The following is a 23323-nucleotide window of genomic DNA, read 5'->3' as shown; positions in this document are numbered from 1 at the left end:
ATGATTCTTCTCTGATGTACCAGACCATGAGAAAATGTTTGATTCCATCAGAACTGCGCTCTTCTCTGCGCTCTTCCAGAATCTTAAACGGAAGATTTCCAGCAAACAGCAGAAGAGATGGAACAAAAATCCTTTCAGAGACGTTGCCCTTGCTGCCCCCCAGTCCCCCAGCCCCCTATGCCTTCCCACCATCCTGAATCTGCTGGGACTCAAAGAGCATGGGCTAGCTCTCTGAAGCACTCTCTACATGCCCAACACATCTCAGACATGCCTCAATAGGCAATGAAATACTGTGTGTGTGTGTGTGTGTGTGCGCGCGCGCGCATGTGTTACCACATTAATGTGTGAAGGTCCCTGGAGGGGCAGCCTTTTGTCATTTATAAATGGTGCGTGTATCTCCCTAACATCTGTGTGCACTTCCACAGTCCACACACACACACACACTCGCGCACACACACACAAACAATCAAATGTGAACACACACACACACACACATGCTCAGTCTCAGGTGGTGGGTGGAGTCATGTGCACCATGTCAGGGAACATGCACATAAAGATCAAAGCTGCTGCAAGGCTTCCAATGTGTGTGTGTGTGTGTGTGTGTGTGTGTAAAAGGGGGAATCTAACTGCAGGGTCATTTATTATATTTTCATGGATCAGAGGCTGTAGATTGTTGGTGGTGCTCTCTCTGTCAGGTGTTCAGATGGCTGTAGGCCTCAGTGGTTTCAATACCATTCATCTGTCAAATCTATTTTCCTCTGTTACATGCATTGAGCTTGGAAAAGCACAAAACACTGACAAAATTGTCCATTGTAGACATTGAGTTATCTCTGCTATGTCTTGATCCTATGCCCAGTTTCATAATACAGACACAGAAACTATTCTTAATTGGGAACCAATTGGGACCATTAAAAGAAAAGAGGCCATTACTGTTTGGTGAGTAGTAACCACGACTGTCGTAGTGTCAGACTGAAATCGTGATATGGGGGAATGCAAAATATCCGTCGACTGCCTGTGGTCTCTCAGTGTAACACAAACTATGCCCATTCAGCCCAGCCCAGCCGGTTTCACACCGGGGATTGTGTTGCACGTAAATGTGTTGGTGCCGCCATCTAGAGGAGCACTGCTCATATAATTCCTCAGCTGTTTTGTGTTTTGAGACTGAAAGTTAATAGAGCTGGTCAGCACCAAGTTAATAAAACAGCACCCCTCTGTAGAATATAACTACTAGGTTTTATTTAAAAAGCTTGTGAGCTTAAGGACATTTTATACAATATGTACACCTTTTCATTTATGTTCACAATTAAAGAATAATACATATTAATATATGTACATTAAAAATAAAACCAATAAAATAAACTAAAAAAGTAAACAAAAACTGAGAAAACCAGATACCTGTGAAGGGGTTTTCTGGTTTTCTGGTCATGCTAAAGTCTGCAGTCTCTGATTGGTGGAGAGAGACACACTCTCAGATGAGGGGAGGGTCCATAGCCTTTTTATAAATGCCACTGAAAGTCAGAGCACTGCAAAGTCCAGTGTTACCTCAGCCAATCTTTACACACTGAAAGGGTATAACAGAGGGAAAGCACAGAGGACAGGGACATAGAGAGAGAAAGAGAGAGAGGCGGGCAGGAAGGGGGAATTCAAGTTGCCCACAGAAGCTACTTCATGTTGTCCTCTATAAAGCCGAGAAAGTTGGCGATGTGGGTGTAGATGGTGTAAAGCTCAGGATTACAGTCTCTCTGGTCATAACCGAAACTTACCAGTCCCAGGAGCCTCCACTCCTGTTTGGGGGTGGTCTGTGTGGGAGGGGCAGGGCCAAATGGGGTAAGGGTGGGGCTTTGTGAGAGAGGCGGGAGAATTAGAATTCCCCCGGTGTCAGCGGGGCAGATGTTAGACAGGCCGGCGTCGGGCTGCTGGCGTCCACATAGCATGTTGTCAGTGATGCCGATTGGCATTCCGTGGTGGGCATACTGCCGTTCACACTGTACTACGTCACCCAGCAGCACCGTGCCAACGCGTACCCGCTCATCCTCACCTGCCCGTTGGTCCGGCAGCAGGGACCAGCCTGTTACCATGCCGACACTGGTGTCCATCTCAGCTTCCTGGGCACTGGGCAGACAAACGGGCAGTACATGCTCTCCGATCCGGGCTTTGTCGAGTAACTTCAGCACGGCCAAGTCAGAGTCCAGGACCAGGGGGTCGTAGTTCGGATGGACGACGATGGATGAAACCTGACCAATCAGGAACAAGACAAAGAGTGAGAAATGCTGGAAGCATACTTTCCAAACAAATGACACTTACAGTTTGTGTTTGTTTAGCCAACAATTTCATCTAATCCAACTGTCAATTCTCATTACTGTTTATCTGTGTCAGAAAATCCATGGGGTAATATGGTCGATGACTCATTGGTAGTCAGTTGTCAATGATGGGGTTTTGAACCCATGACCCTCCAATTATTAGACCAGTTCCCTGCCCCCTGTGTCATTTCAAGCTCAATGCAAACCAACGCTGTCCTCATACAGTTTACTGAGACAGTCTGAACTGATTGTGGCTTGCATGGAAACGGTATGATAGGAAAATGGCTGGATTTGAGCCGAGCTCTTCTTTTACAGTTTATGTTGCCAAACCATCTTTGTTTCAGACATTTAATGGTAGCTTGGACCTTTAAGCTCAATCGAATTAACTGTATCGCTCTCTGAGAAATTACAGAAGTCCAGAGCCAAGATTTGTCCTCCTGAATCCTGATATGAAATGACATGGAGATGCGGTTGTTTTCACAGGTGAAACTGAGCTTCAGACCAGATTGGCTGAAGGGTTTTCTTACCCGCAGGTGCTGCAGGCTCTTGGTGTCTCGGAGGTCACTGCGGAACTGTTTTCCTAGCGTCACCCGAACGTTGGCAGCGTCCAGCGGGTACAGTTTGCCCAGCTCAGTGACACAGTGAGCGGCCACCACCACGCTACGCTGGTTCACCAGAGCTCCGCTACACACCAGTTGCCACGTTGCAGAGCCAGCCTCGCTCTCCTCCTCTGACACTACCCCTTTACCCAATGGCTCCGCCAAGCTGCCCTTTTTCAATGCTTTCCCTGCCGCCTTGTCCCCATGGCGACGGTAGATGGCAGCAAGCCAGGGCCAGCGAGCTTCCGCCGGCCTCTGAGGGTCAAAGGTGAGCAGCTTCCCACAGACTGGCACAAACACAGAGGAAGAGGAGGACGGTAATGTGACAGGCTCTGTGTCCTCAGTGTGTTTACTATCTTTCCCTGAGTCTCAGGTCGCTAAGGAAGATTATGTGAAACGTCCTCTTAATGTAACTTGACACTGAGGGTGTGCACAAGATATTGTTACATTTAAAACAACACTCAACAACATGCATTTCATCACAGATTAGATCTGATTTTCTTCATATATTCTATGTAGAATACATGTGATATGTTAAGTTTTGTGTGTGTGTGCGTGTGCGTGTGCATGCGTGTGTGTGTGTGTGTGTGTGTGTGTGAAATTTCTAAGTGGACAGCTGGAGTTTCAGATTAAGTACATACTCTATACTGATTTGTAACCTGTCTGCTTCATATTTCATTGTAAAAAATTCCACCTCAATTGAAAATATGTTTTTCTTTATGCTGGCTATATGAAGTAATGTGATAAAGATGATAAATTAAACACACATTAACTGTGAATATGTAGTCATTTTGGTCTTGGCAGCAGCTATTGCATGTTAATTAAATAGTACATACCCATACGTAATATGTCTGTTGAGCATTTGTATTGTATTTATGCACACGTATAGCTACAGCGTCACTCTGCTTTCCATCAACACAAAGTTTTTTTTTCCCTGAAAAAGAATGAGTCTGGCGCCCTCACCTGGTGAGCAGGAGACATGGCGGCCACTCCATTTGCCCGTTTTCAGGCAGGTGCGTCGGATGCTGCCTGAGTGTTGGTAGTAGGGGGATGTGCACTGGTACTCAATGTGTGTGTAGAGATGGTGGAAGCCCCGGGGAAGAGGGGGTGCGGTGGACGGAAACCTGGTGGGACTTACAGAGAGTCTTCCTTGTCCAGTGGAGGAATACAGCTTATGAACGGGAGTTTTCCTGACAAAGGAAAAGTGAGAGGGAGGGAGAACGCATTTTAAGACATGAGCAGAGAGAACATATGACAGTCTGTGCTGAAGCATTCCAAAATCCCTTGGATTATCTGTGCACTGCTCTGAAAGACAGATCTCCTTTTTAAATAGTGGTGGAGATATTTAAACTTCCATCTGATGTTGCGGTATGTGTTTGGTGTGAGTGAGATGTAAAGCCACACCTGGAGGGCACCTGCGGAGGCAGGACAGTCTGTCTGACCAGCACTGAGACTTTGGGCTCCCGACAGGCTGCACACACACACACACACACACACACATATCAATACAATTTATGTATCTGATTCACACATCATCCCAACATGACCTCACCCCTGTGGCGTGGCTCTTCGGGCGAGAGAAGACAAGATTACAACAAGTCCTTGACTAAAGTGAACTAAGAATGTAAAATACCCATTCTGAATGTCTTTTACTGTCAAGCTAGGTCCTACCCTCCATGTGAAAAACTGAAGCTAAGAGTGTACCTTTGTAGGTTGGATGTTAACATGAGCTCTCTCTATTCACTGTTAATTTGTAAATGACTTAATGGAAAGCAACCATGGGCATGTCAGAATCATATTTTCCACTTGAAAATCATATTTTCCAGGCATAACGGGCTTCTCTGAAGAGGTGCCCACCTCTGACGCAGAGGGGCTGCATGCCAGTCCATGTCCCATTAGGTTGGCATGTCCTGTGAGCACTGCCGCTCAAAGCGTATGAATGGTTACAGAAAAACTGCACTGTCTCAGGCTGCACACCTGGAACCACCTCAGTCCATCCATGATAGAGCCGAGGAAGAGGGGGACAGCGACTCTTCTCAGCCTCTGAAAGAAAGAAAGAAAGAAAGAAAGAAAAGGGATGAGGAGGGTGAGATCAAATGAATGAATATACCTGGGCCGTAAACATTCCGGCTCTATTTCAGAGGGATTCCGGTTCCAGATTACCAATGATGCTGAGGTTATCCGTTCCGTACTCCGGCGTCTGTTTCTCTTTTGATCCTTTGTTTTCTTCGTGTTCTTTTCCAGCTGTATCTTCCTCTCTGCTGTTTTCTTTGGATGTGTCCCTGCTTCTGGTCTTATCTTCCAGGTCAACCATGTGCGTGCTGCTCCCAGTGTCTTTGTCCACTGCTGTTTCAGTGCTGTTCTCTCCACTGGTTTTCATCGCTGCCTCCATCTCCTTCAAAACCACTGTCTTCAGACCCCTGTCGATGGTGTTATTGTCTACAGTGTGAGTGGTGTTCCCTGAGTCCAGAGCCTTCACCGGATCCAGGCTGTTCCCATTGTCTTCCGTATCTATACTGATCACTGTGTAATGCGGCTCGTTTGGAAGAACCCCTCCTCTGTCGCTGGTGCCACTTTTCTGGATGGTTTTCATCGTGTCTTCAATTAAAACAATATCAACAATGTTCTTTCCCAGATCCTCAGTGGGCTCTTTAACCACATTCCCTGCTGTGTCGAGATCCGAATCTTTGTCCAATGTTCCCCCAAACTCTTTCTCTTGTTCTGAGTCTTTCTTCTGAACCGTATTCATGCTGTCATCTGAATCTTTACTCACTGTTTTGTCTTTGGATCCGGCACTAGGTTTTTCTTGGCCCAAACCTTTGTCTTGTGTCTTATCTTTCTCAAAATCTTGACCAGCTTTCTCCTTGCTACCTGGAGGTTTTTCTCCTCCAGTGTCTTTGTCGAAAGCTGCGTGTTTGTCTTTATCTACCTCAGGAACTATGTCCTGCTCTGTAAACAGAGAAGAAATAAATCATTCTTACAGCCACTTTCCTGTAGGCAAACTTATCTGATCTGTCAACCAAACAAAGTTCAAAGCAGAACAGGAGGATTTTTAGACTTAAACTTGACATTCTCTTGTTGTTTCAAAGATGTTTCAAGCCTGTCTCATGACTAACTGTGTGGCTTTTTTTTAAAGGCTGTCTAATTGTAGCCCATTTCCACAGTTGTACAGCTTCACACACACAAGTTTTTGACATGTAAATGTACACAATACCAGCATGTCATATCTCACCATTATTTCTTTTATCTGAAGCCAGAGTGGTGCCTTTGGTCTGACTGATTGGTTTACTGAGCCATACTTGTGAGAGAGCTGATTGGGTCATGGAGGCATACCTTTGACACAGGTGGGAGCGGAGCCAGACCAGGTGCTGTTGGCCAGGCATGTCCGCTGTGGGCTTCCCTGTAGTTTGTATGGTCTGTAACACAGGTACTGCAGGGCGATGAGCACGTCGTTTGGCCCGTAGACCAGAAAGTGGTCCCCATGAGCCGGCTTAGCAGGCAGACTACACACTCCCTCAAGAGGCACTGGGGATGGTGGATTAAATCCAGTTTGACAAGGATGCAGAGAATCTTCATAAAAACCTTACTTTTATAAATAAATAAATAAATAGTTCATATGACTAGTCGATATGTCGACCAACCAAAGAGGAGGAAAGGCAGGGCTACATGTCCGTTAATCTCTCGTGAAAATAGCAGTGAATACCAGCATTGTCAGATCACCCCAAAATGTTTCTCCTGACTACTTGGCTTGCGAAGAATAGGGTATGGAAAAACATAGTAACGGTGTGAGTAACGTCAGCTTGGCCATTTTTAACCAATGTTAACTGATATGTTACATTTGGCTACAGTGATTCAGATGCGGCTTCTTCAGGGCATGCAGAGGCTGTATTAGCAGTGTTCAGAGACGTCATCTCTGTCTCTGAGTGTGCATGCAGACAGTGGGAATACTTGTCTCTAATCTAGTTGGCTGATTTGTTGCATGTCTTGTGATTTCAGATGCATGTTCAGATGACTCAAATCTTTTAAAAACTCTGCATGCCTGGAAGCCATCCTTAATATGTGAGTGTGCAACACTGACAGTACACGGAGAGAGTGTACATTTCAACCTTGCAGAAATGTGTAATTTATGAGAATGATTAGGCATCCATCTTGGCTCTCCCCCCCAGTGTACCGAAAAGCATAAGACGTACTGTTCAGATGTTTTCATGGTAATCAGATTCAAATTCAGAAAGACAAACAATGGCTAAAACTCTCTACCATTAGCTAACAGCAGTGTAAAGTCTACAGTCATTTTGCCTGCAAACATACTAGGGTAGAAGAGTGGGCAGACAGCATTAACATGTTAGCATTACTGTGCTGTTGTTCAGATGGTCTTCAGTACCCTGAACAATGTTAAATGTCCTGTCCAACAGGATCAGAAATGACCATTCTGAGCAGACACGGTTTGCTGTAATCCTTCATGGATTTGAGATGATGTCAGTGGAGTACCCGTCCCTCCTCTCACGCATCTTCTGTTTCTTACCACACTCTGGGGTGGGGTAGCTCCAGGTCCCGTCCAGGAGGCAGGTAGCCATCTGGAAGCCCTTCAGGGCAAAGCCTGGGTCACAGTGGAACAGGACCTGCCCTCCGACACGCAGGTCCAGACTCTCTGTGAATCCATGGGCGGGTGACAGTGGCCTCTGGCACATCAACACTGACAGGAATGACAATACCATTAGTCAGAGAGGAACTGGCCTCTCTGCACGACTCACACTTCAGAGATCCAGAACCCTGCCCCATTTTCTACATGACGTTAACAGAAAAACACTTTTTTTCACCAAAATGTACTGTATCTCCACATCACACTTAACTAAACTTAATTTTAAAGCAATTTCACACAGCAAATTACACAGTGTTAAATTAATTCTGTGAGTGTTTATGTTAGTGTTTATATTGTCCCACATAGCCACTATGGCACAATATAAACACTCTGAGAGTTAAATTAGCAGTGGCGAATTTGCTATGCATACCACAGTGTCATAACATTCATCCAGATTCTTGTTTTATTAAATAGTATCTCTCTGCAAAGTTGATGTTCCTGTCATCTGTGTTGTAAGAGAGAGACACACTCTGCTGACAGTTCATCTCAAAATGTGCTTACAACAGCATCAAGTCTGAACTTCTTAATCTTCTACATCCTGAATTTGTATCAGGACACCTTCGTGTGAGTGACTGCCAACAGCTCCAGACCCCAGTTAACTCATTTAACTCCTCACAAAATCATGACCACAAACTGCAATGGTTCTACCACATTCTGCCATAGTCTTTGATCTGACTCACACATTAGCATTTTAACTTCATGGGAGACATTTTGCTGACTCCACCAATATGTTTACACTTGACCTTTGTCTTGGAAAAAAAGACTTTTAGTAAAACCATTTGTTTTGCAACAGAAAAAGCGTTGTTATGAAGCAATGGTATTAATTTGAGGCATGATATGAAGAATTGAGAAAAACTGTCCCATACAGAGAGTATGTTTTTGTAAGTAATTTGCGCATATTTTGGCATGTGTGTGAAAGCTGTAAAATCTCTATTTCCTACACTACTGTACAAAACAAACTCTGACAGTGTTAAATTACACCATCAGAGAGTACTTCCATCGTTCCATATCACGCAATATAAAGACTCTTCAGACCATTTAAACACACCCAGGACTACATAAACACTCTCAGACTTCATGTTTCACTTGCACCATAGCTTTGTACACCTGAAACAGATGGTCTGGAGACATTTTTTCATTGTTCTTTTCAGATTACTTCCTCTCCACATACCATATGAATGGTGAGATGTAGGTCTGATACGAATGACCAGGTTGTTAATAAGGGAAATCCCCATGCAAATCTCCCAGGGATTCAGTAAACTGTTGTGAAGAAGGAAAAGTCCCCCATGACACACTCCTTACCCCTCCTATTCTCTCCAGAGCCTTCTGGCTTGTATTACACTGGAATGTTTACAGAAGATATTATGCTTAATAAAATATCATTAACTCCCCATCAGGTTTTTACTGGTGCTCTGGAAGCAGTGTGTAATTGTGTATATCAAAGTCTACAAGCGACCATGTGTGCTGAAACAAAACGAAAGTTTGTCTCAAATTTCTTGTTTTTGGATGAGAAGTTGTTTTAAAGTTGGTAAACTGCCTTTATTAACCTCTCTTTTGTCCTGGTATACACACAGTCATGTGTTTCATCACCAGGTCCCTTGGTGTGGATGGAATTTGGGATGAAGAGAACATGTTTCCAGGGTGGAGAGAGGCATTCTGAGGCCGGCTAAGCACACAGTGGTGCGGGCTAGTCCTCCTCAAGGGAGCCATGGTAAATGTAAGAGTTTGGTCTGAAATTCCTCCACCCGCTCCACAGAGTTTATTGCCATGGAAAAGCTACATCATATTAAAAGAGTGCTTGTTTCACCATTAGTTTTATGGAGTCACATTTAGCCATGAAAACGAGACCACCAGTCCTTAAAAAAAAAAAAAAAACAGAATTATCTTGGTTAGTCTGTTTTCATAAGACCTGTGGTGTGTTGAACTGGGCACAGAAATATGGACATGTTTCCAGACACACATACACACAGATACACACACACACAGAAATTACAGTGGATAGAAGCTGGTCCAGTCAGATGGGGTAGGGCCGGAGCAGCCCAGCTGTGAGCTCAAACTCTGGCACTAAGCACATAACAGGTGACTGAGGTCCACTGGGAGCCGTCGCGTTTTTAACTGGAACTGGCTGGACCGCTGGGCCTCATGCCGAAATAGCAACCGTCTATCATCAGCAGAACAGCCCCCATCAACCTACAGTACACCATCCACTCCATCTTACATTATTCTCCCAAAATAGCCCACCCCCCAGGTCTCATCTGGAACAGATTTCTAACCATTCAAAACCAGCTCAGTAAGAACCAACTGTCTCAACCTATATACTCCATTTCTGAAAACTGATGGTGATTAATGAAAAGATCTGTGAGTTGAGTTTTTGAGGGGTTTTTTCTTGTAAGGGAGGGTCCGTGCAGATGTGATTTATTTACTGTCAGTTTGAAGTGTGAATGCAGAGCAGCACTGAGGGAATTCCAGATTTTTATCCGAGAGCGGCCTGTTAAATTAGGTTTGCCGAAGCTAAAATATGTCAGAACGGCAAGGCTCGAAGGGTTGAATGTGGAGCCAGTGCTGTAAATAGTTAAGTGAATGGGGTTGGCTCTAGTCCACACCATGTACAGAGGCATGTGCAGTAAAAATCCTTCAACTGAATGTAAGAGTGACTCTCACCATTTTCACACCTCTGTCCTGTGTATCCGGCCAGACAGGCGCAGTGATAGGAGTAGGATGAGTCCAGCACACAGGTGCCGTCGTGTAGACACGGAGAGGACGAACAAGCTGTGGACATACAGCAGGTTGTAAAGGGATGACAAAACACACAGTGTGTGTGTGTGTGTGTATGAGTAAGTGATTCAGTGAGCAGATGCAGTATTTCTCTGTGGGTATTTCAGCTGATCAGTGGAATTGTAAACTAGGATATTTATAGCTTTGGAACGAGAGTGAAGGTCTTTGCGTTGGTGCTAGTTTTAAACATATGTTTGATATGATACTGTACCATCAACAGGAGCAGATTGTGTTTTGGGATTATGACCAAACACAGCTCTCCTTTACCTGAGCTCTCCTGGAAGATGGCAAAGAATCCGTCGAAATTCTTGTAGCCATCAGAGACAAAGAGAATGTGCAGGGAATTGCCTGTGCTCTGAATGGGAGCAGGTCTCTCGTTCCCACAATATCGACCAATCACCTGAGAGTCCATGCTGTCTCCGTCGCGTACTTCTACGTAGTCATAGCGACAGTTGTGATCAAATTCTAAACTCAGCATCATAAACCTATGTGTTTGAGAGAAAGAGAGAGAGAGAGAGAGAGAGAGAGAGGAGTGAGTGAGTGTGTGAGAGAGAGGGAAAGAGTGAGTGAGTGAGTAAGTGTGTGTGCGTGCGTGTGTGCGTGCGTGCGTGCGTGCGTGCGTGTGTGTGTGTGTGTGTGTGTGAGAGAGAGACAGAGAGAGAGAGTGAGAGAGAGATGCTGTGGAGTTTGGGTATGCTTTTGTCATTACTTAAGGGGAACCCATATAACTGTGTCTATTCCATTGAATCATTCTTCATTTCACTCACCAAATTCACTCTCCTGGACATTTCCTCATAAGTCGCTAGAGCCCTATTTTACCATTAGACTTAGTCTGACTGTGTAAAGAAGGAAAACAGCATGGCATCAGTGGCTCATATTAGCTCATCACTGTTTAAGGAAGATGAATGTGGTCTTGTTTTCCAGTAGAACAGTGCAGTGCTTTTCTGGCTCTGCCATCCAGGCTCATTTATTCTTTTTTTTCTTTTCTTTTCTTTTCTTTTTTATTGTAGTGAATGGGCCAGTTACACACTTCCATTAGAATTAGTGAATGTGTTAACAGCACAGCACCTCTTTCCATAACACTGCTCCATGCCACAGCCCTTTAAACAAAGTTTTAGACAGAGTCTACGCTCTTTAATATCCAGTCATGCATTTATGTTCTTCTTTTTTCTTTCTTTTTTGGAGATACATATTTTTCCGGAATGACGGGTTTTTAATTTGTTCACAGCTTTGCCTTTGAAAGAGATCAGTGCAAACAGGAAAAAAGGAGAGACTGAGTCATTATACATGTGCGCATTTTTTTCGTCTGAGCTCATGCTTGTGTTCAAGGCTTCAGGCTCAGGTAACAAGGCGACAGTTATTAACTACACGCGGCGGATGCGTCTGATAGATGTGAACTGAGCAGAAATGTAAAGAGAGAGGGAGCGAGAGAGAGAGAGGCATGATCGTCTGTGACACACTTAAGAAACAGAACAGATTGTTCCCATTATTTTATTTTATTTTATTTTTTAACCCGATAGAATGTGTAATTGACCGCGTGCTGAAAAATCCAAACCACATGGTGTTGTAGTAACTCCCTCTTATCAAAGGCACATTAAAGAGAAGTGACCTTTTCAGCAGGGCGTTGTTAACAATCGCTCGGCCGTAATTAGATGGCTCCGGGAAGCCAGTCCACAATGGAGGGGGGAGCAGGACTTTCATTTCATCACGAAGTCACCACTGATAAAGAGTTTCATACACTTGAACGATATCACCCAATTTGGCAGACAAATGGACTCAATAAACTGAAAGGGCTAATACTCGCGGCCCTAGCAGCAGATACCAGGTGTTTGGTATGTGATGAAAAGAATGTTTTTCGTCAAATTAACCACCCACACCCTTGCACATTTAATATTTTCAACAATTTCATGTTATAAATCACGCGTTCGCACGATTAAGTCCAGACTCTGCCGACATAATGGAGCCTGCCTTTTGTCAAACGCTGAACATTATATTGAATGCCAGGTTCTCAGTTCATCTGTGTGGTTGAGTGTATGTTTATTTAGGAGACAACAGAAGGATGGTAGGTGTACACTAAGTATATATTCTGCTGGATGACTCAATTATCAGATGTGTACAGTTGAGCAGAGAGTGCAGAGAGAAGAGATAAAAAAAAAACAGGCAAGCGAAGATGCTTTACTGTCTTCTATGAGTGCAGCCCATCAAATGTCATGTGAATTTCTCCACTTTCTTAGGCTCATTAGTGAGTGTTCTGGTCACCGCTTCACACTCACTGCTTAATTTGGACATGTGAAGGCTGTGGATAAATCAGCCATTCAATGGAAGTGTGTGTGCGTGCGTGTGTGTGTTTGCGTGTATGTGTGTGTTTCTGGTGTGTGTCTGTGTGTATGTCAGTGTGTATATGAAAGAGAGAGAGAGAGAGAGAGAGAGAGAGAGAGAGAGAGAGACTGTGTGAAGCTTTGGCTCAGAGTATCTGGGCTGTTATGGTTTTGAACTTTAATACAAACAGTATGTGTCTGCGCATATGGAAAATGCTGCTGTTAGATTGGGCATATACCTAATTATTTTTGGTTCCAGCACAGTGTTACGACAGTGTGTATATATGTGTGTGTGTATATGTGTGTGTATGTGCGTGTGTGTGTGTGTGTGTGTGTGCGTGTGTGCGTGCACATGTATGTGCATGTGTACATATGCGTGTGTGGGGCTAAATGCAGCTGCTTGTCTAGTTTCAGCAGTAAAAGTGCAGTGATTGACGGAGAATGGAGAGATGGAGGCTCGTATATATGATGTGGCGTGCCAATGGCCTTCACTGGTTTTCCGTTCTGATCTCACTCGGCATTAGTCTATGACTCCGGCTTTGCTTGACTGGGAAACTTGTAATAAAACTGTATCTGCAGTATATAACATGACGGTTTGAAACCCGCTAGCGCTATGTTTAATGAGGATGGAATACCATACAGATTTGTAAGAGAACATGAAGTACACTGTTTGGTCTCTCAGGTAGATTTCACAATACTAACTGATTAATCACAGAGGCTGCATACTGTTCCAAGTTTTCCATAAACATTCTTTAATTACCTTGGCATAAGAATATACTTATATAATACTTATGTAAATTATGGGTGGAAAAACAGCAGCCTTGTCTTACTCAAATTCAATTAAGAGTATTTTCAGGGATGTATAAGCATTTCCCCTAAAAAAAAAAAAAAAAACATTGTGAATCAAACAGTGCTTCATGAATTTCCTCAGATGCTGACATACGAATATCTTTGGTAACTAAAAGCTCATTGATTTTTATTTTTTAAAGCTCTTCTCGATGCTACAGCTGCTAAGTCTTAAAGTCTGTGTGTGTGTGAGTGTGAGTGAGTGCGTGTGTTGAACCTGGGAAGTATTGACGAGTTCGGTGGAGGGGAAATTTCTGAGACCGGCATGTACTGGTAAAGTGAAGGTCAGCTGACCTACCGGAGGTCGATAGTGAAAGGTCGATCCACCTGCAGAGTCCACTCACACCGGGCGTTAGTCGGGTAACTTTCCAGAACAATGTGTCCCTGACGCTTTCTAATGACACCACCACACTCTGAAAGCCACGGAGAACAAATATTTTCACTTCATCTGCATTAAACATCTATTCCAAATTCAACTCTAGCTCTGATTCCATCTACTTTTACAGTATGCTTTCTTACAAAGTTTCCTGTTCACCTGAGACTCCTGAGCCAGCCAACAATAAACAGTTGGCTAAGATGCACAGTGTTCCGACCTGTAATTACAGATCATGTCTATAAATGTCAGACATGCAAGTGGGTAACCACAGTGGGGATTTACTCATCTATCAATGTCCCCAGCCCCCTACTTTGCATATAGCACCAACAGTTGTGGAAAAATTGTTTCTGAAGATTTTCGGAAATAACCATGAGCATGTTTGGACCTGTAAGGACTCACGACAGATAAGCAAGTGAACTTTCCTCTCTACAGTTGCTCCTGTTGGAGGAATACCTTTCTCCCGTCCAGTTTGTCTTTGAGTAAGCCTACAGATGATGGGCTGAAATGGGAAAGAGCTTACTCAGACAGTTCCCTCCGGACCAGCCGGGCCGACACTCAGAACAGTACTGTCCCTTGACAAAGAAGTCATCCCTTGGACCCCAGGTTCCGTTATTGCAGCGTTTACAGTTCTCGAATATACTGCAACCTGGCCCCAGACAACCGACGGACCAGAGAGAGAGCAGAACAGAACAGGAAAAAGGACACAGGACAGTAAGGCTGTAAAACTGTCTAAACAAAAGAAGTGATCCTCTCACAAACTGTGAACTTTGGTTTCCCATTTTCCATGCAATTGTACATCACCTCCCATCTGACCTGCTAAAGTCATTAGAGTTCTCTCTCCCACAGAGGAGAGCAAATAGTCTCGTTAACTAAAAAGATTGGGATCCATTCACTGACAGCGGAGAATGTACGTCTCTGGAGAACTATGCTGGATGAATTTACAGTGTCTGTGTGTCTGTGTGTTTGTGTGTCTCCGCATTAATTATTATTTCATTATCAATGTCAAAGTTAATGACTGTTTGTTTGAACACTGAGAGACTCTAACAGCTCTGGGATATGTTAGGGATCAGTGTAGCTGTGTTAGCATGGTTGTGCAAACAAGTAGAGTGGAGCAGATAGCTCCTCTTATAAGATTCCTTAAAAACAGGATAGTTTACTGGTATTAACATGCACACAAACCAAACACACACATGCACGCGCATGCGCACACACACCCACACACACACACACACAGAGACAATGGGAAAGAAGGGACATTTTTATTCTTTACAAGCTAATAAAGCAATAAAGCTACATGTTTGGACTGTGAGACTATGAGAGACAGAAACAGAGCAGTTGTTAGGGGGGTTAGAAAGAGAGAGAGAGTAAAGCTGAGAGGAAGAGAGGCAGAGGAAGAAAGAGAGAGAGAGAGAATGAGAGAGAAAGAGAGAGAGAGAGAGAGAGAGAGAGAGCAAGGATTTGTCTGATGAATCTTCTGGTTTGTACAGTTTGTAATGTGGGCAGTGCATTAGTGCTGAGTTAGCATGGATGAAAAACAGTGTTGATGCTTCACTGAGGAGGAGAACAATGACATCACATTCCTTAGCAGAATCAGGGCAGTACAATCTATCCCATCTCAGAATGTCTGTGTGGGTGAGAGAGAGAGTGTGTGCTGTGCGTGCGTGAGTTACAGTGTATGTTTGAGTGCGTGTGAGTGTGTTTATTAGCATGTGTGTGTAAGTGTGTAAGCTGGAGTGAGTGTGTGTGTGTGTGTGTGTGTGTGTGTGTGTGCATATGTGTGAGCTGGATTGAGGGTATGTGTGTGTGTGTGTGTGTGTCTTACCTGGGTGTATGATGCAGGGGTCACACTCATTGAGTGCATTGCGACAGCAGGGTACGGCGTAGCCCACCGGTGTGCCCTGCAGAGGGCATTTACAGCGGATTACATCATATTCACAGCATCCTCGACACATCACATTCCACTCTGGCCCAGGACACAGATTATACAGAAACCTGTAATCTGATCAAACACAGAGATTACCACAAACTTTATTTCAAACTGTCACACTGTCCCATTTCTTTCTGCTTCATGATACTGAAATGTGCAGTCTGACCAAACACAAAGATTATTGCAACTCTCACATGTCATGTTCCTACTGTATAACATCAGTAAGTATTGCCTGTACTCAGCATATTGTGTGTGTGTGTGTGTGTGTGTTGTCTTAGAAACACATCAGAATCACTCCAATTCTCCGTTTGGGGTATGTTATCCTCACATACCTTCTCACATCTCTGTTCCACTCTTTCCTTATCATAATAAACCATTCCCATCCTGCCCAACACTAAACGCTTCTGTTTTCTCAGGTCATTTATCAGTCACTAAAATAGAGTCAGAAAATGGGCCGTTCAAAACGTTTTGTTTTCATGCATTATTTATCTGTGCTGAGCAGGATGGGTGGGTGAACTTGAGTGAATTACTGGGTTTAATTTGTTTGGATAAGCACACACACCACGCATGTCCTGAAGCAGACTGCCGTCTGTGTTACGTAACACTGAGCTTAATGGCCAGAGCAGAGAGACAAGTGGAAACTCAGCAGACCTTCAGTGGAATGAAAACACTCTGAAGACCAGAATCTGTAACTTTGGCCTGGTTTTGGCCGTGGAGGCTTTACCCCAAATCATTCCACACATTCTCCCCTACCACATCTCAAATCTCTCTCTCTCTCTCTCTCTCTCTCTCTCCCTCTCTCTCTCTCACTCTCTCTCTCACTCTGTCTCTCATAACTGTATTTTGGATAAGTGAGTCTTATACAGTTATGTAGTCTGAAGAGGGGAGTTGGTCCCCTGGCTTTTTGCAGCATTCTGTGCTGTTTCTCCATGGTGACATGCACTGGAGTGTTGTGTTTTTCTCTGCAGAGTCTCTGGTGAATCAGTGAATTACTGCTCTGCCTCGCGTTCAGGTCCACGTGGCTGCTTTGGGAGCATGGGCAGGAGAGAAGCTGGACAGACTCTGTGGGATGCTGAGAGATGACAAGGAAGAATCTTGGAGATTTGGCTCTTTAGAAACAGTGAAATGAATAATTACACTTTAATCTATTTTAAAGCCATCTGTAGCTCTCCTTATGCTAGTTTATGTGTTTGAAGCAGGCCCAGAAATTTGAGATAAACTATTTCAATAACAACATGACCAGAATACAGCTGTTAAACTGCCAGAATGAATCTACCTGTGTGAAATAAGGACAAATGGGTTTTAAAACACAGAGAGACTCAAATGTTAATTAGAATTCTTTAATCTCCCTTACGTGGGCCTTGTTGACCTGGTTGTGCTTAAAGATGAATAATGCCCTTTCGTAAAAGTGACTCCAGAGTAAAACCCCGCAGAAGACAAACAAGATTTGGACCAATTTAATTCGAATGTGTGCAAAACATTTTGTTCTGAAATTTTTAAATGCTCAGGTAAGAGAGTTCCTTTACCTGTTTGTGAAAAACTGTTTTTAATTGTACTTTGGAACAAAAGCACAGGTGTCAGCTGTACATGTGTTCAGACGCTATCTGTATGTAGCAATACAGTCATCACCTATCCTATGTAATGTTACATTCCTATAGCTACTGACCTCTGATCAGTTTTTGAAAGTCAGCTCTGCCACAGTCCTACGTCTTCTCTGTTAAGTAGTGTCAAACCTGTTGTAATCACAAAGCCAGCTTCCCTTTTCCTCCACACTCTCTCAAAGCTAGAATTTATGTCTTCCTGTATATGCATGACATCACTGGGCAAGCCTGTGTGCTCTGTCTGCTGTCTCCAGTTAGAAAGTCTTTCCTGTCTCACAAAAATCACAAACTCATAGTTGCTTCTCCAGAAAGACATATTTGTGGGTTTCCTCAGCAAAGTGCAAAAACCGCAAGCATGTTTGCCATGGTTGAGAGCATTTTGAAAAGAAAATTTTAAGAAATCTGTGGGTGTTTGTTCAGAGCAAAAGACACATTTAAGAGAACTGTGGAAAACCAAACATAAAATCATTATTTTAGCTTAGGTTAGGTGCAGTCTTTTGTCAGTACAGAACAAAATGCATTCTAGAGAAAATCATTACACTGAGCTGATCATGGAACTGAGGAAAGAGTATCATTCAGTTAGGCTCATCATAGAACTGAAGAGAGAAAATTATCCCACTGAGCTTATCATGGAACTGAGGAAAGATTCAGTTAGGTTCATCATAGAACTGAAGAGAGAAAATCGTTCCACTGAAGTGATCATAGATCTGAGGAAAGATTCAGTTAGGTTCATCACAGAACTGAAGAGAGAAAATCATTCCACTGAAGTGATCATAGATCTGAGGAAAGATTCAGTTAGGCTCATCATAGAGCTGAAGCGAGAAAATCATTCCACTGAAGTGATCATAGATCTGAAGAACGATTCGGTTAGGCTCATCATAGAGCTGAAGCGAGAAAATCATTCCACTGACCTAATCATGGAACTGAGGAGAGAGTATCATTCAGTGGGCTGATCACGTGACTGATGAGAGGTGATCGTTCCATTGAGCTGATGATTTTACCAGTCAGACATTGTGAGGGCCCAGCTGTGTGTCTGAGGCTGGCAGGATCTCAGAGAGTTGATTTGGAGGTGTTTGAGTACTGGCTTCTCTTGCAGTTCTCATTCAGCTCGCGTGTCTCATTCTGAATTGGGCCTTCTTCAACTCAAATAAAGCTTTTTATGAGAAATACAAACGTAAATCGCAGGGTCTCCAACTCAAACCCCATCACTGCATTACTGAGCTCTGCTTACACTGCAGAAACAACCAGCTCCATCTCTACACTGCGGAAACAACCAGCTCCATCTCTACACTGCAGAAATAACCAGCTCCATCTCTACACTGCAGAAACAACCAGCTCCATCTTTACACTGCAGAAACGACCAGCTCCATCTCTACACTGCAGAAACAACCAGCTCCATCTCTACACTGCAGAAACAACCAGCTCCATCTCTACACTGCAGAAACGACCAGCTCCATCTCTACACTGCAGAAACAACCAGCTCCATCTCGACACTGCAGAAACGACCAGCTCCATCTTTACACTGCAGAAACAACCAGCTCCATCTCTACACTGCAGAAACGACCAGCTCCATCTCTACACTGCAGAAACAACCAGCTCCATCTCGACACTGCAGAAACAACCAGCTCCATCTTTACACTGCAGAAACGACCAGCTCCATCTCTACACTGCAGAAACAACCAGCTCCATCTCTACACTGCAGAAACAACCAGCTCCATCTCTACACTGCAGAAACGACCAGCTCCATCTCTACACTGCAGAAACGACCAGCTCCATCTCTACACTGCAGAAACAACCAGCTCTATCTCTACACTGCAGAAACAACCAGCTCCATCTCTACACTGCAGAAACGACCAGCTCCATCTCTACACTGCAGAAACGACCAGCTCCATCTCTACACTGCAGAAACAAGCAGCTCCATCTCTGCACTGCAGAAATGACCAGCTCCATCTCTACACTGCAGAAACAACCAGCTCCATCTCTACACTGCAGAAACGACCAGCTCCATCTTTACACTGCAGAAACGACCAGCTCCATCTCTACACTGCAGAAATGACCAGCTCCATCTCTACACTGCAGAAACAAGCAGCTCCATCTCTGCACTGCAGAAATGACCAGCTCCATCTCTACACTGCAGAAACAACCAGCTCCATCTCTACACTGCAGAAACGACCAGCTCCATCTTTACACTGCAGAAACGACCAGCTCCATCTCTACACTGCAGAAACGACCAGCTCCATCTCTACACTGCAGAAACGACCAGCTCCATCTCTACACTGCAGAAACGACCAGCTCCATCTTTACACTGCAGAAACAACCAGCTCCATCTCTACACTGCAGAAACAACCAGCTCCATCTCTACACTGCAGAAACAACCAGCTCCATCTTTACACTGCAGAAACAACCAGCTCCATCTCTACACCAGTGTGAGTTAGTCTCAAAGATGCTAAACCACAAAAATATAAATTTTAGAATTTAGAGTTTTAGAATTTAGAATCTCTGTGATCGCACACACACACTGTGAGCAGTGAGTAGTGAATTTAACCTCTGCATTTAACCCATCCTGTACACACCAGTAGTGAGCGCACACACACCAGGAGCAGGAGCAGTGGGCAGCACGTCTGTGCCCGGGGGGCAGTTGGGGGTTAAGTGCACAAGGGCAATTCAGCTGTGGATGTTGTAAATACCACCTGACCAACACACACCCAAATAGCACTGTGTACTTGTGTACTTGTCTGTGGACAAGGGAACACTGCTGGCTGTTATCTTTTGGAGAATGGAATCATGGGTGGGCATCAGCCTGGGTACCCTTCACAGCTCACTGGTGGTCCCACTCCCAGACAGAAGTCTGCGTGGTCTCATGTACCTAACCAGACCTCCTCTCCAAATAGGTCATGTCATTCTGTTAGCTTGTAGAATGAAAAGCTGAAGTAAGCTGCGCGTGATGTTGCAGAGGTGTGTGAAAGAATGTGTACTACCATCACAGACGTAGACTTCTCTGTGAGGGAGCAGATAAATAAATTCGATTGAACTGTGCTCTTGTGACTCAGTCTAATTATGATGAATTACAAAAAAACAATAAGTCGTCATTTTAGATAAAGTACTTAAAGAAGCAGCTGTTTCATGGTTGTCATTGCCAAGAAGATAAGCGTGATAAAATGATGATTAATCTTACTAACTCTACATTAACTCAGATTAATTGAATTAAATGAATTAACTCTTCTTTTGCCAGGCTGTGAGTGTATTCAGACACCGTAGGCCATCTCGTTGACAAAAGGTTATTAATTACTTTCGACAGTAATGAACTCACTATAAGATTGTTAAATAACCACAGATTCAGCTCACTTTTCTTGAGGCCTTTTTTTATGTTGTCAGTGCTAAACGCATCAGGCTAAACGCATCAGGCACATGTGTGTTCTCTTTACGGACCTGGGTCCAGTGGACCTCCACATCCCTGTCTTTATGAGCTGGAGTCCAGACAGGCTGATATATGAGGATCTGAGGTTGGTCTGGAGTGTGCTTTGGGTTCTGTCAGTGTATTGATTATGCTGTCCGCTGCTAAAATACCCAGGCCTCGCATGTAGCCTGTGGCCATTTGGCCATTTAGCACAGGGCCAGGAAAGTTTTTTTTAAAGTTCATTTTATGATTGTGTCAGTGTGTTTGTTCTCCCTCTGCCTGCTCTGCCCCAGCCATCTAATTCAGGCACATCTCCGTTGTAAACACAGTTTGCAGATGTTTAGGCTTAATTATATTTCTGCGGTGCGTAATTCTTATAGCGCACTCCGAGAGGAATGCTGCTTAGCTACTATCTGTCCAGACCAAAAAAACCATAATGACTGTCTCTCTCTCTCTCTCTCTGTGTGAGGCTGTCAGTCTACACCTCTGGAATTCTGGGAATAATGGCCCAGTTGTCTCTTGATCTCACACCTCTTTGGCATCTTTTCAACACCTGCAAAACATTGACACCACATCGTTAAGCGTCTGCTGGCCGTTTTAACGAGGAAAGAGGAGCTTCTGAATCACGTTTATGTGTGTATGTGTGTATGCATGCAAATGTGTATGTATGTGTGTTTGAGTGCACATTTTTTCACCTAATTATCACCACATTAAACCTTTTTTGTTTCAAAGCCACTCTTGACAGTATAATGGGAAAGAGCATGCATAGAAAATGCTTAAGTGTTTTCAACACTCAATCTACATTTATTTCTCTTTTAATCACTTTATCATTGAAAAAGAAAACAACTTGTTTACAGCTTTGTAGCTGTCATTGTATTTAGCTTCAAAAAAACCCTTTGTTCGCTGTGTTTTTTTGTTTCCAGGATTTGCAACTTGTGACTGTGATTCACGTGTTTTTGTTTTTGTTTCATTCCCTTTCTCTTTCTCCCTCCCCCCTTTTTCTTTCTCATTAATCTTCTCTTGTCTCCTTGCATGCACAAACAAGAGTCCTGAGTCCTATCCCATGGAGTTTTTCACATATGTAAAAAGTTTATTCAACACAACTCTGAACACGCAAGATATATTGCAAAGTCCCACCAGGCATTGTAAGGACTTTATTGAATGGAAGTCACCCAAAGTTCTGGCGTTGGAGGTGTGGTTTTGGCGATTCATTTGGCCTGCCACACTGCTAAGCAACCTGCCATTCTGAACGTTTGGCTTTCTGCCCTGATAACACAATGGAACTGCGCAGCTCACTGCTTTAAAAAAAAAAAAAGAAAGAAAAAAAAGGGAAAAAAAGAAAGAATGTAGAAGAAACAGATTCTTTTTTTCCCCTAATTTTTTTGGATCCGTGTGTGGATCCTTGTGCAGTTTCATGGCTTTTCTTGGCTTATGTAATTGGTATCTGTTTTTTCCATCCCAGATGTTATGCATAGCAGTGTGTTCTGACACAAATCTGTAGGCGCAGAGGAAATAAAAATAGCCATACCAGTCAGGCATCCTCTAAAGACCTCTCCCAGAGTCTGGTGTGGACCCTTCACCCACCTCCACAACCGTCCCTCCCTAAACCGCTAGCAGGTCCCCCTCCCACCGTGCCTGAGCCAGCCGTGGGCAGGTGAACAGGCAGTATCGTCTGCTTTGAAGTGGGGTCTGTGGTTTGAGATCATCATTAAGTAAAGACTGAGTCAGACATGGAAGTTCACTTAACATCAGGGCTTCTCCTTCACATCTGTGACCCCTGTTAAACTGAGCTGCCTTCAGCTTCATGGCACATACCTAACTTCATGGGCAAAAGCTTTTTCATTTATTTATTTATTTATTGTCCCTAAGACTGGTCATTCACTGACTCAAACAGTCCAAACACACCCACTGGGAATCATCTTTATCAGTTGTGCAAATAAATCAACTCAGAAAAAAACACCAACTCATACACAAAACCCCAGGCAAATCAAGACTTGGGAATTTCAAATTCTATGTGTGATACCATTTTGTATCAGTGTCAAAGGTCAGAGTAAAATCCTTTTTTTGTTGTCTGTTTCAAGTGCAATCCAAGATCCCATCTGTTCAGCCATACAATACAGTCTTCTCCTTCCAAACCACTAAGTGTCTTAAACAGGCCACTGATTTAACATGTACTGCACTATCTGAAGCAGCTGTATGAATTTATGCTGACTGGTGTAAAAACACTGCTTTATCTCACTCTCTCCTCTTAATGTCCTAACTGTTCCAGTGACCAACACGCCTCTCTGTGGAAGCCAACCATGAAATGACAGCTGAGGTCCATTACAATAGAGACAGAGAGCGAGAGAGGGAGTGAGAGAGGAGAGAGAGAGAGAGAGAGAGGGTGACAACACTGAAATGCTGATATCCAGACTTAAATCAGCCTTACAGATGGACAGTGTCAGTGTCGTCATGGTGGATGAATGTGCTGCATTCCTGACAGCTGCCTCTGATGCTAAGGGAAAGTTGTGGTGGACTTCGTTACACACACACACACACACACACA

The 23323-nt window shown here is 43.8% G+C and overlaps 1 protein-coding gene across 1 annotated transcript in view; it reads right to left on the bottom strand.

Annotated features, from left to right (window-relative positions):
* Positions 1-1661: 1661 nt before the first annotated feature.
* pamr1b (peptidase domain containing associated with muscle regeneration 1b) overlaps positions 1662-23323 on the bottom strand; it is a 24645-nt gene continuing 2983 nt past the window's right edge. The window contains exons 2-14 of the mRNA XM_030766714.1: positions 15676-15852; positions 14374-14499; positions 13776-13890; positions 10581-10798; positions 10200-10307; positions 7422-7592; positions 6233-6424; positions 5717-5722; positions 4757-4942; positions 4304-4370; positions 3863-4089; positions 2828-3186; positions 1662-2234 (exon numbers count right to left, since the gene is read on the bottom strand). Coding sequence (XP_030622574.1) covers positions 1662-2234; positions 2828-3186; positions 3863-4089; positions 4304-4370; positions 4757-4942; positions 5717-5722; positions 6233-6424; positions 7422-7592; positions 10200-10307; positions 10581-10798; positions 13776-13890; positions 14374-14499; positions 15676-15805 — 2478 coding nt within the window. The 5' untranslated portion in view covers positions 15806-15852. The remainder of the gene's footprint in view (positions 2235-2827; positions 3187-3862; positions 4090-4303; positions 4371-4756; positions 4943-5716; positions 5723-6232; positions 6425-7421; positions 7593-10199; positions 10308-10580; positions 10799-13775; positions 13891-14373; positions 14500-15675; positions 15853-23323) is intronic.

Source organism: Chanos chanos, chromosome 2 (assembly GCF_902362185.1).
Source record: "Chanos chanos chromosome 2, fChaCha1.1, whole genome shotgun sequence".
In the NCBI taxonomy this organism is placed as follows: Eukaryota; Metazoa; Chordata; class Actinopteri; order Gonorynchiformes; family Chanidae; genus Chanos; species Chanos chanos.
This window is presented reverse-complemented; position numbering and strand designations above follow the sequence as displayed.